This window comes from Aulonocara sp. 'chitande type north' Nkhata Bay, linkage group LG15 (genome assembly GCF_057382095.1).
Source record: "Aulonocara sp. 'chitande type north' Nkhata Bay isolate Kocher_YH1m ecotype deep benthic linkage group LG15, A_spYH_male_GT1.1, whole genome shotgun sequence".
NCBI classification, from domain to species: domain Eukaryota; kingdom Metazoa; phylum Chordata; class Actinopteri; order Cichliformes; family Cichlidae; genus Aulonocara; species Aulonocara sp. 'chitande type north' Nkhata Bay.
The window spans coordinates 4891192-4904293 of record NC_141358.1 but is presented as its reverse complement, the minus strand read 5'-3'; the positions used below and the strand labels follow the sequence as shown (position 1 = coordinate 4904293).

Sequence of the window (13102 nt, the reverse complement as noted above, 5' to 3'; positions counted from 1 at the left end):
TTTCTCAGTGCAGTTTTCCTGTGCTTTTGGTTTTAGCTTTTGTGGAAATAAAATTGTGAGTAGTGCACAGTTCAGCCTCAGCCAAGCTTGCACCTTGACAAAACAGTACTGCATTAAATAATCCGAAAACTTTAGGTTTTAAGTCAAATATTCGGCCATTTTCACAGATTGAACACAACATCATAGCTGAATAATTCAGTGGCACAGTAAATGCTTTGGTTCACACACACATCCTTTATTCCCATTGCATAAGGCAAATATGCCTGCTATTTGTGTGCACTATGGTTGGTCATTAGTGCTGCGCATTGCTCACTTGACCCAAGGGTACGTAATTTATTTCTGGAGCCACCCATCAAAAAGAGGTTGCCTCTTGTCACACTGACAAGCACCCAATCTAATCAGCCTAAATGATGATGGGGTGGACACGTGCTAATTAGCATCAGCAGTCTGAGAATGGTATGACAAAGGACACTGTGCTTGTCTGGCTTTGTTATTCTACTAACTTCTTGTGCAGGATTTGTGTCAGTAGTTGTAAATGTGCACATTGTACAAACGATTGTGCACTTTTCTCAGTCCGAATTTATTTATTTATTTACTTTTTACAAAAAAAACCATGTATGAATCATCATGAGTAGCTGAAGCCCATGGGCAGGGTGGCATAAATTCATCAGAGGTCAGACAAGCTGCCCACACAGACACCCGCACACACACACACACTGCGACGAGCCAATGAACACAGCAACGTGCTCCAAATCTTAATGACAATCAGACAGAAATTCCAGCGCCGCTCAAAAACAATACGAGGTAACTCGAGCTGGAGTAGAAACAACGGCTCAAAAGAGGCGTGCAAAGAAACAGCCTTTCCATCTGTAGCCCATTTCAAGCCAGTCTGTTGACAATGATTGCATTTGAGACCGACAATGTTCATCTGAGACGCAGAACTCTCCAGCAGCACAATGAAAGCACTTCTGAAGCTTTTTACTGACGTGTCATCATCAGCATCTCATCTCGCCCTGGCGAGTGTGTTTGTTTGCTGCAGTTTGGATTAATGAATGAATGCTTCTAAGGGAGCTCTTGAGTGAGACCAGAATAAGCAGCGCAAGCTTAAGCACAGAGCATAAAAATATCAAAACAACACAGTGAGCGTTGTGGGAGTTTTATAAGCGGCATGACCTGCAAGGTTAAAATTGAAAAGTTGACGGTAATATGAAATTCCTTTCACTTGTACTTCTTCCTTATTTTGCCTCCTCGTGCACAACCTTAGACAGAGAGCACTGCCACATCACTATCAGTGGTCATAATGATTTTCTCCGTGTATCTACAGCACTCAGTTACCTCACAGCATAAATGAGGGAGCTTCGTGTATCGCATTTAGCTTCGTGGTAAATGTCTCCAGATGTCTGCATATATTTACATTACAAAAATGCAGTTTATGAGCGTTTCTTTCGAGATGAAGTTAGCGGTTCAGTGAGCCTCACGAAACCTTCATCGTTTTGACAGACGGTGAAAGAAGTGTGAGAGAGAGATGTGAAGGAGTTGAAGGAGAAATGCTCAAGAAGCAAGCCCTGACAAGTGCTGTCCACTTAAAGCAACTGCTGTCTGGTGTTATCTGTGTTTCCCACTGACATCTTCCGCTGACCTCACATCACGTCTCTGCCCCTCTTCTGTTCATCTTTCTTTCTTTTTTTACACATTCTGCAGACTTTGCATTTTTTTAAAAACCCTCCTGCCTTCCTCTTATGACTATCCCATCTCCCTCTTTCTCTCCTTCCATCCTCTCCCCATCTCATCAACTCCTCAGACACTGTGTCTCACTGGTGCTCCCATTACATTGCCCAGGGTGCATCACCACTCCATCTCCCAGTAATGGATTTCCAATGCTTCGACCGTCTTACCTGTCATGTGGTCATGTCTCCTTGCTGGGTAGCATCACTCTGTAAGCTTTTTAGAAATGCATGAATACTCTCCGTGTTATTGTACTCGTTCTATCATCACTCACTCCCCACACAGAGCAGCAAAGCATGACCCCACATCTCGCTTCTCCCGCTGCACAGAATCAAGCTGATGAAGCGTCTCATCACAAGACTGACTGGATTCAAAAGCTATTTGAATCTGAGCTATAACGCAGGGATGTATTGTAAAGCAGCAGAGAAGGCGCATCATTGTTTTAATCATCACTTGTTAGGTGGGAAATGAAGTGCAAGAACTTAATATGGCTTTTTTTAACTGCACAACCATGTGCCAAATTCTGTGATAGTTGTGTGCCAGACTTTTAAAAAATGAATTTACAAATTCTTTGCTTATATTCAACGGCTTTCTCATTAGTTGCGAAATAGTCCATTTGGATACCAAATTAGGAAACCATCTATGCAATGTTACTGAATTCAAATCACGTTCGTCAGTCTTGTCAGTGTCATCTGATCTTCACTTCCTTACCTTCATCTTCAAATCACTGTCAAAAACTAAATGTGTTCAGACTGTGAACGCATTCGATCAGTTACACACAGACACATATATATACACACATAAATTAACAGTCACCTGAATGTGAGATTGGAAGTTTAAACAAGATAATTACAGTAATTACACCTCTGGCACTAAAGTACTGCCATATCTGCACATGCACGATTGCTCTATTGTTAAATATCAATCATTAGAAGAACCAGAACAAAGTTCAGCCCAATCCATAATAGAGTTTCTGTTAGATGGATGGAGACAGAGTGTGAATCATAGTCAGGTTCCCGCCCACACATGGCTTTCATTTCAGTGCAAAAATAAACTCTTCCAAAGCATATCATCAGCCAAGAAAGCACATTGGTCATTGTATTGCTGGAGTTTCCTTCACAGACAGTATAAGACACTGTGAATGTGCGAATTAGAGGCTTACCTTTGGCGTTTTCGCGCACTTTCCGTTTCTGGCATCTTTTATGTATGCTATATCCAGAAGGTCTGTATCCTGTAACCAAGAAGAAGCACAGCTAAATCATCATAAATGTCAACCAATTTCAAATTTAAAGGCTTTAAAGGCTGTTTAGGACACATTTTATGCCCGTGGAAGCTACTTTGATTCAAGGTGATGGCACACATTTCAGAGACGCTTTCCATTTTACAACCTGCCAGCTCTAAACAGTCACATGTGCTTAAGGACACACATTAACCTCAATATGGGATGTCACCTGGGAGTCATTCAGTGTAGACAGATGCTGCCCTGATGACACTCTGCTCCACAAAAGTGTCTAATTAAAACAAAAGTGAAATGTTCCCATATTGACTGATGACCTGACTAAATGAGTACTAGCTCTTTACAAACATACATAAACACTCCAAATTGCTTTTGGAGTGTTTCCTCATAAAATCTGACACAGGATTATCCAGAAATCCAAAAAGAGTTTTTATTTATTCATTTTTTACAACAGAAAATGTCATCATATGCATCATATTACTAAAAGATCTGCTGTCAAAGGGGGGAAAAAGGAGATAAGATGAAAAACTTCACACGTACACAACGTTCTGCTGCTGCATGGTGTTATGCCAGGGTCGGCAACCTGCGGCTCCGGAGCCGCATGTGGCTCTTTAGTCCTTATAGTGCGGCTCCGCGTGGTTTGGGAAAATAAATTAGAAGTATTTAGCTGAAGTGTATTTTATTTATGTTAGTTCTTTTTTAACTTGTAGTTCTAAATTGGAAGATTATTGTGATATTGAAATATAAAAATAAAATTATATTCTATTATTTTTTCATCGCTCAAAATAAGCGTCACACTCGCGGAAGCCGGTGTACCCACCGAAACGCCGTGCATTTATCGAGACTTTCAACCCCAGGTAGGCCAATTATGGATCTTTGGATCCACATTATGTCAGCAGCTGTTCTCCACCGTGAACTATGTTAAAGACAAACACCGCTCACGCCTCACAGATGAAAGCTTACAGTCCTGCGTAAAGATAAAAGTGACTTCGTACAGCCCCGACTTGCAGACGCTGTGCGCAGAGGTTCAGGAGCAGAAGTCCCGTTGTAAACATATCACGGCAGACCCGACGATGTTTGCATGAACATGCTTTTCAGCATCTCTATGTTGACCACTTTTCACACACGGTTTCTGTATGCATACAGCCGGCTGTAGCTTTTCAGCTCACAGCCCGACACACACCAACAACAACACAACAGCAGAGACGTAAGGCAGCGAGGCGTGATTGCGGGTGCCGCTCAGGTGCGTCCGCCTCCCCTGCAGCGGCGCTGCAGACCACGCCCCGCAGCACGCATTAACCAGGTAAAATACATATTTAGGCAGAATTTTGCAAATATCTATTTTTCATCTTTTAGCAGCATAGTGCTTTTTTTCCAATTACTTTTTAAAAGTCAGGTCAAGGCTCCAACAGCCCAAAGGCGATATAAGGGTGGCAGCTCACAACGGTTTTTGTTTGCTACATGGATCATTTTAGTTCAGCTGGGTGTCTTTCCTTTTGTTATATTTCTTTAAGAGTTCAAAATGTGTTAATTACACATGGATTGTAGCACTTCATGGATTTCATAAGCAGCACAGCTTAGTTGTTCACACAAAGCACAAAGGTAAAAAAACAATATATACAGTGTTATCTTCATTTTAGATGTCAAACAGTATTTGCGGCTCCCAGTGTTTTCTTTTGCGTGGAACCAAATGGCTCTTTGGGTCTTAAAGGTTGCTGACCCCTGTGTTATGCAACAGCTAAGCATGTCTAAGCTGCATGAATGGCATTCAGCAGGCAAAGAAACACAATAGTAGTACCCTGACGAATCAGCCCTGAATATCACCACAGCTGTTATTCTATCACTGTCAGTGTTAATCCAAACAAAACCTGAACCTGATTCATTATTAATCCAGCAGCGTCTCAACCCATGTCAGAGCTCCTTGTTTCATCATATTTCAACATTTCACATCAAACTGCTTTAATCCAGAGGCAAAGCAGGACCGGATTTAAGGCAGGGGTGCAGAAAATGTAAATTTCTTTTAAATTTTTTTACTAAAACTGAAACCGGGTGATTCTGAAAAAATCCTGTTGATGAGCTCTCCGTCCAGCTAGCAAGCCAACCATAGCAAAGGCATCTGATTGCAGTATGGACACACACCCACATACAGCATGCATCTATCAACCTGTGTGCATCCATGCAACCATCGCTCCTTCAACAAGCTCTGTTTCATGCTTATTTGCAAAGCTTTAGCCCCTTAATCAGCCTGTAATGCATTTAGCAATGAGCAGACACAAGATGCAATAGCACAGAAGGCCCTTGGTGCCTTCCCTTAGTCACCACATCCCTTATCCCTGCATTTCGTTCCCTTGTACCTGTGACATGTGCAATGACAATAAAGTTGAATTCTATTCTATCAGTCTGGATTATCACACCCTCAATCTCTCTGAGAGAGAGCCAGGACATGAGGTGGAAAATTAACCAGAGTGAACTGTGTGTCAAATCAGCATTATCTGGGGAGACAAAAGGCAATGGGGGCTTGACTCGATCTCCAGCCACAACACTGATATCTGACAATCTCAGATACTCAAAGCTTGGTGGAAAATTGCACCTGGCCAGTGCTCCTTGCAAAACACATACCCACCTTAAGTCCCACCATGAGTATTTTGCATTTAAATATACTTGTTGCTATATGGAGATCGCGGATTATTTTGTTTAAAGGCATATTTCACTCAGGCAAAGCTGAGTAAGATAGCAATTAGATTAGCACTGCAAATTGTTAGGCTAAATATTTAAATTTAAAAATATTGCCACAGCAGAAATTAAAGTACTCTGTTTTACTGCAGTCCACCAGGACAAGTTATTCCTTTTCTGCAGTTCACATAGCATCAATTAGGCGGTCTTTGCTTGCACAGAGAGAGCCTCTGAGTCAAAGGTTAACGCCTACATTGGGTCTGGAAATGCCTGCCTTTGAAGTCTCTTTAGAGCGCTGGCGCTCCACATGGGGGCCTGGTGGAACAGTGGGCTTCAGGAAGTAGCTTGCTGATTCTCGCGGGGTACTTTTTGGTGCCCCTCTGGCTCCGCACAGTTAGCAGAGATCTAAGGTGGATAAGCGGCAAAGTGTTAACCTACAGTACAGAGACGACTCATTAAAAATAAACTGCCTGTACGGGCGACGAGCTGCTCGTGAAGACGAAACGTGTGTACATCTAAAAGCTTCAGTGGGCAGAGGCTCAGTCATTGCTCAGATGTAAATAAAATCTGATGCCAGTGACAGTTTATTAATAATGAGCTGGATTTATAACTGCAGATGCGGCACAGTTAGTTAATTAAAGCACTTTATTTCAGTTGAGCAGTCCAGCTATTAGTTCTCCTGTTTAATGTCTCTCATTTATTTTCTATGACATATGTTCTTTATCTGTTCTTTTCTGTCATGTCTTAATTTATCACTCTCTGTCTCTCACTCTGTCTTTCCCTCTATTCTTTGCCTCGCTCCCCAACCTCACCGCTTTTTTGCGAGTATCACAGCAGCGAGCACGGATCCAAAGCCTATTAAAATCCACGGCACGTCCAGGAACCAAGCAGGGCCAGCGGGAAAGAAACTACAGAAATTAATGAACATGCTTAACCTGCACTGGCCCCGAGCCCTGTTTTCTGTGCCTGTTTGTCTGTCTCTGCTGTGGAGCTACTGTTTACAACACGCTGCCTTCCTTTTAAAATTAAGAAGTGAGCGCTAATGGTGTTTTTTGTTGTTTTGTTTTTTCAAATATGAAACTTTGTAGGAAATTCAAAATTCAGCTGGTGCTCATTTTGTTGTCAAATGCTGCCGGCGCTTTGTATATGTAATATATACGCCATGTTTTCATGGGAAGACTTTTCACATGCGTGTGGAATGTGATACAATTGACTCAAGGCAAGACCGGGAAGAAAAGTCTGCTACAAAGTGCTTTGAATAAAACAGTCTTTTTTTTGAATATCTACAAAGGGGCTGGCAGCGTCAGAACATGGTGGGTGGTTGTATAACAAAGTAACAAAGACTTCTGTTGCCCTTTGAAGCAACGCGTTTCCCCAGCTCGACTGGTACAAGCAAATGGAGGGATGTGCTGATGAGAAGAAAAAAAAGGAAGAAAGGTTAAGGAAACATGGGATAGAAGGCAGACACTGAGACAAGGATAAGTGGAAGTGGGGAGACTGACAGCCACAGCTCATTTACCAACAGCATGCTTGATAGCCTCCAGGGTTCAAAATGGATGCGCACTCCACAGGGCTCAGGGCCTCTGCTGAGCAACGGAGACAAGGAGCAAAAGGAGTGAGGGCAGGAGGGAGTGACAGATGAATACACTCAGATCAAATTAAGGAGCTGGACTGTTCTGTACCAGGACTAGTCAGTGTGGGAAAAGCATACAAGACAGTCACACTTGCTGCTGTTCTGAATCCCATATTTTATCTGCTTTATAATAACAGCAATACATGTAAAACTGTTCACTTCTATCTATTTAAAAATTAAGCAAATCAAAAAGAGCTAAAAGAGACCATCAGTCTACTAACAAGCACTTGATGGTTAATTTCATCTTGTCATGTTTTGTCTATTTCGCTGCATGTGCATGTCTTGAAACAAGCTGCCACCCAGTCAGATTCGGTTTGTTTCGTGAACTGCTGATTTGCTCAGTCTAAGTGAAATAAGGTCACACAGGCTGTATAACAAGTCAGGGCAGTCCCTAACCCATTGATGCCATCTCTTGGACTGAAATAAGCTCTTGCAAACGCAATACCAAGGCTGCGTCTGGACATGTCAATAAAATACACATGCACATACAAGAATGTGCAAGAAAAACATAATGAATTTTAACACTGTGCAGAGCTATAGAGCCCTTGCATAACCAATTACACTGTTGCAATCGCTATACAGTGTTGTCTGAGTGTTTGATGGCCCACTGACTCGAGGTCAAAGGATTCTCGGCACAGATGTGAAAAACAGAGCTATTACCCAAAAGGAACAAAACACACTAAAGCTCTGCAGGTGCTGAGCCTGTCCCTGTAAGTGGCCCTCCAGTGACTCTCGGCTGGCAGGAAACACATACTGTTACGAGGGAAAATGGTTTGTGGAGAGCTCAGCTTGAACTTGGTTGAGAGTGGCATCCACTTTGCCGCTCTACTCTTGGGTTCCTATAGTGCAGTTCTAACAACCCAACAGTGATAAAGTCACAAACCTCCTCACCTGAAGTGGCTGACTAGAGAGACGGAGAGAGAAAGAGAAAGCTACAAGCAAGCAGACCGAAGAGCTGAGGGCTTGAAAGTCCTTTTTTTGGTAGGTTTTGCATGAAAATTTGCATTCAGGCATAACGGAAAACGGAACTAGCTTTCAGCGCTCTAAGAAGGCTTAGTATTTACAACTCACAGGATAATTGAAATCATTCCATGGATTAAATGATTTGTTAGGCAGTATAAAGAAAAGAGGGACAGCAAATGCAGGAGAGACATCAGGTATGGCATGAGGCAAAGGCCTTGAGCAGAACTGCACTCTGCATGAGGGCATATTTAAACTGAGCAACTAATTCACTCTGGTTTTCATCTGTCTAACATGTCCCCTCCCTCGAGAAGCCTGGCCCTCACTCTATTCATCTGCAATTAAAAGATAAATACCCAAATAAATAAATAAATCCTGGAAATATAAATCTATGGTCTGCCAACTACTTTCTATTTAGAATTTTTAAGTTAAATAAACCTAAACCCACCACTGATATTCATTCTTCCTCAAGCTCTCAGTGCCCACAAAGGTAAAAATCTGTATAAATGTGAAAAAAACTTAAGTCTGCACTGTAGATCTGAACAAACTGGTTTTAAATATGCATGAGTTCAGGAAGGTCATAAATCCAGTTTTTATGTGGAATTAAATGGACTCGTCCAGTGCCTGCACATAGAACTGTTTCTCTAACCTCTAGCACGGCACAAATCTGCATATTCCAAAGGGCACAGTCCTCTATCTCAGAGAACAGACGTATGTGGGGTGCTGGTCCTGAGATTTCATGCAGGCATTTCTACTAGCAGAAATGGCAACCTGTCAGAAGAACGGCTAGGGAAAAAAATGAGACTGACACACTCCCTTGAAGTCTAAAGCATTTTATTGGAGTGGCATTTAATGTTCTTTTATTATAAAAGTCACTTTTTGTTGTATTTTTTTTTAATCTTTCCACTGTTCTTGCAACAAATTAAATCATGCCTGTTCAAACACCTGCTTTCTAGATTTGATATCAAATGATAAGTTGAAAAAGAATATGAGAACCCATCACTCTGGGGACAACAGATCGTATTTTGGGGCTTCTAGTGTGTGTAAATGACAGCTATCTGTAAAAAGCTTCTATCCACCCATCCACTGATCATTGTTTAAAGAGCGCATGTTAATATAAGCAAATATTAATGAGAAAATAGCAGAGGGCACTTTTTTTGTTTTTGGTCTGAATGGATTGTTTACTTACATCCATCCAAAGAGCGCTTAAATGTGATTGGTCAACGGTACTCAAATTACAAGCAAAAGACATATTACTGTTCCGACACATACAGAATCTAAGGCCTGTTCATTCAGCCTGTGCATGTTTTTATGTCTTGAAATGATTGCTTTCCCTTTACAAGACAAAAGACACTTCAGAGGTGACATGAAATGAGAACAAAGAGATGAGGACAGGACATGCAAAAATGGGGGGACTGTGATTCCAGCATCATCAATTCTTACCCAGTGGGAAACACACACACACACACACACACACACACACACACACACACACACACACACACACACACACACACACACACACAGTCTACAGTCCTTTTGTATTCCTTTTTTCTAAAAGGAAATTGATGGCTGAACAGGCATAGAGAATTTTGTTCACACTCACCAGCATCTAGCCACCCACTGTAGGTTCTGATTAAGCCATTCTTGCTTATGTATTTAATTATTTTCCTTTGTCTGATTTCTGTATTGAAGTAATGCTCTGGAGCTAGAACGCGTTCGGTTTTATTAATTTCCTACTTTTTTCGACTTCTATTTCTCATCTTGTCACATTGTATTTGAAATTTTGTCAAAAAAAGCACTTAAAAAAATCTTACATACAAACCAAACAGGACAGCAACTCGGAAAAGACATATCCAGAAGTGAATGTAGTGAGCATAATGTGCGTCTATACACACACAGCCACACACACACATATCTAAAAATACATAAATAAAAGAGGGGGGGGGAGAGATGTAACCAAGCATATCTAATGAGAAGTTTAACAAATGTTGGTAGAGCAGGTTATTATTTTGACTTCTTAAGTTCTGAAACACTCCCAGACCCCATCGGAGAGAGCCAGTCCAAAACATGGCAATCACCAAAAACAGTAGCCCCCAGACCCTGAGGAGAGAGCCTGTTTATCAGACCATTGGTTAATTCATTTTTATTTTTATTTGCATGTTTATTTATTCATTTATTAAGCATATTTATAACACTGACCTGCCAAAAGTGCCTATCCTACCTATCCGCCTCTAACAGACTTATTAGCTTGGTCTGGGTTCTAATCAAGGTCTGCCAATTTAATAGGGCAGAGAGACAAGGATTAAAAGAAAAAAGCCAAAACAACAACAACAACAAAAAACAACTTAATATTGCTCTCAGAACACCCCTGACCTCAGTCAAGCACTTTTGGACCCAGATCACTGAACAGTTTTCTTACTTGCTGGGCTGTCACATCCCAGTATCTCCATAACTGTGCATCCTAGATCAGCAGTCCCCAACCCCCGGGCCACAGACCGGTACCGGTCCATGAGTTGTTTGGTACCGGGCCGTGAGAGTTGAGGCTCAGGTGTCAAATTTATGGTTTTCGGGGTTTTATTGGTTTTTAGCGTTATTTTTTAATCATTTTTATTGTTAATCCGGTTACCCTAAACCGATCCGTCACGCAAAAAAGGTTGGGGACCGCTGTCCTAGATGACTTGTCATCTTTTCATCTACATGTTCCCAATGCCAGCGTTCTCCTTACAGCCCTAACTATGGTCAAAAGGTCATATTTTTAAACTGGAAATAAAAAATAGGATAAGCATTGTCCAATGCAATGTGCGTATAATATTCCAAGCCCTCAACTAATCTACATATTATCATTATGATTATTATGGGGAATAGAATATCCTTGTACATGTACAGCGACAATGTGTATGTAAGTGTATATATGTTGCCTTATATATGAGGATATATATATTTATATAGGTATGTGTGTATATCACTAAAAAAGCACTTTTTTGATTCCTAAAGCTCTTTTAAAAAAATGTAGGTAGACTTTGGAAAAAAGCAGGCCACATATTGTGGACAATGTGGAAACAAGCTGAAAAGATTGAATGTGGGATGCTCAAGTTGAAATTCAATTATACAATTATGGTCAAGTGAAAAATAGAATTTTAAATGTCATTTCTAGCAGGGTGATAAAGTACAAGTAGAACCTGTTTATAGTTTTTGGTCAGATAGATGGAAAGAGGAGACAGGGATTAGAGGTCAGATGGAACGATGGGGAAAAAAAATAAATGCTTGGGAGAAAAGAGCGAGGGAGGAGCGGCTATGTGGGCAACAACAGAGATGTATGGCTGCGGCTGATAGTGGTTATCAGCAGCCGACACGCTCCACAAAACAACCATTGCAGAGATAAAGGCAGCAGGAGGTTGTGCTATAGATCAGCGCACATATTCAACCTCACACGTGTCAAATGATGCGCACAAACGTAACACTCTAGCCATTAACACTTAAGCTTGTACATACTGTATGCATGCACCAGCTCTAGTTTATCTCTGTCATCAATCTGCAGCATCTGCAGCGTTCAGTCATTGCGAACACTCGGTGTATTAATGTGAACAGCTCTTCGGCTCATACTGGTCACCGATTTCCTGGGAGCGTGCTCAGCCAACCAAATTCTGGGCACACATACGCAGACGGATGGAGTGCAGCGAGGGGTACTGGAGGGAGTTAAGTCCTCTCAGACAGATGCAGAACAGACTAGCATAACAAAGAAAGCAAAGCCGCTTCTCTCATCTGTCCATCACACCCTGTTGTTCTCTTATCTTAGTTATCATTCCAGCTGGATTTTTGCTGCAGCCCCCACCACCCCCCGATTCCCTTTCTTAGTCTGTCTTCTCTTGTCCAGCTCTGCGGCTGTCTTGGACAAGTGCCTTTCCTTTCACTCACCTCACCTGGAAATCTGCCTCACTGGCTCTTCCCTCCTCCCCCCCTTGCCTCCCTTTTGTGTGCTTGGATCTTAACAGCAGTTGTCATGTCTATGGATGACTGTTCACATCTTGTCATGTCTGAAACCCCACTGACACACACATGCTAACACACCACCCACCTCTCTCATCCTCCTTATTTTTCTATCCTTACCCCTCCGTGCCATTTAATTCTTCTCTTTTATGTGTCTGGCATCCTCCAGGCAAACTCTGGATGGCTCTTATCTGTTGCAGTTGAACATCTGAGATCCACCCCAGAGCAGAGAGCGCCGGGATGCATAAATGCACACACACACATACAGTGCACGCACACAGAGACACAGACAAATACATCAAATCCCCAGAAAGGATCAATTAAGGTAATTAAAGTGCAGATAAGGCACAAACAGAGACACTGAAGTATACATGCACATGCAGACTAAGTCAGACACACACTACATTACACTTGTACAACTACAAAATGCTTGTCAATGTCTCAGCTTTCTTTCTGTTCAGTTCAATATAAAGTCTCCTCTGGACATCTGTGCATTAAAACCTCACATCCTTCTTCTGTCTGAATATTCAGTCCACTACGTGTCTGCAGGTTATAACGCTAACACAAATGAAATTCTGGCATTCTGAAAATGAGTAAAAGGTACATTCAACCTCGAGTCTATGGACTGAGACTGTGTCTGTGTGTGCTTGTGCAGGGTTTCTTCAGTGAAGTTCTTTGAGAATCAACGCTGCTGGCACACAGAACACAGTTCTGGCCTTCATCTTTCACATCAACTCATTTGGACACCTCTTAAGTGCAAACCATAACCCCTTTGAAGTCAGGACAAAGCAGGCGGGTAAGAGAAATGCATTTCTCACTTTCTTTCTGCAGGCGAACCTTTCTGTCTTTGCCTCTGCTTCTTCAAGATCCTTTCTTGAGCAATC

General features: G+C 41.8%; 1 protein-coding gene across 3 annotated transcripts in view; it reads right to left on the bottom strand.

The window, feature by feature from the left end:
* Positions 1 to 13102, bottom strand: part of plcb1l (phospholipase C beta 1-like) — a 128592-nt gene that overhangs the window by 88823 nt on the left and 26667 nt on the right. For all 3 annotated transcript variants that reach the window (XR_015124993.1, XM_086263616.1, XM_086263618.1), the window contains exon 3: positions 2888 to 2956. Coding sequence is in view for 2 of the 3 variants with exons in the window: in XM_086263616.1 (XP_086119742.1) it covers positions 2888 to 2956 (69 nt within the window). In the remaining variant the exon portion in view is untranslated. The remainder of the gene's footprint in view (positions 1 to 2887; positions 2957 to 13102) is intronic.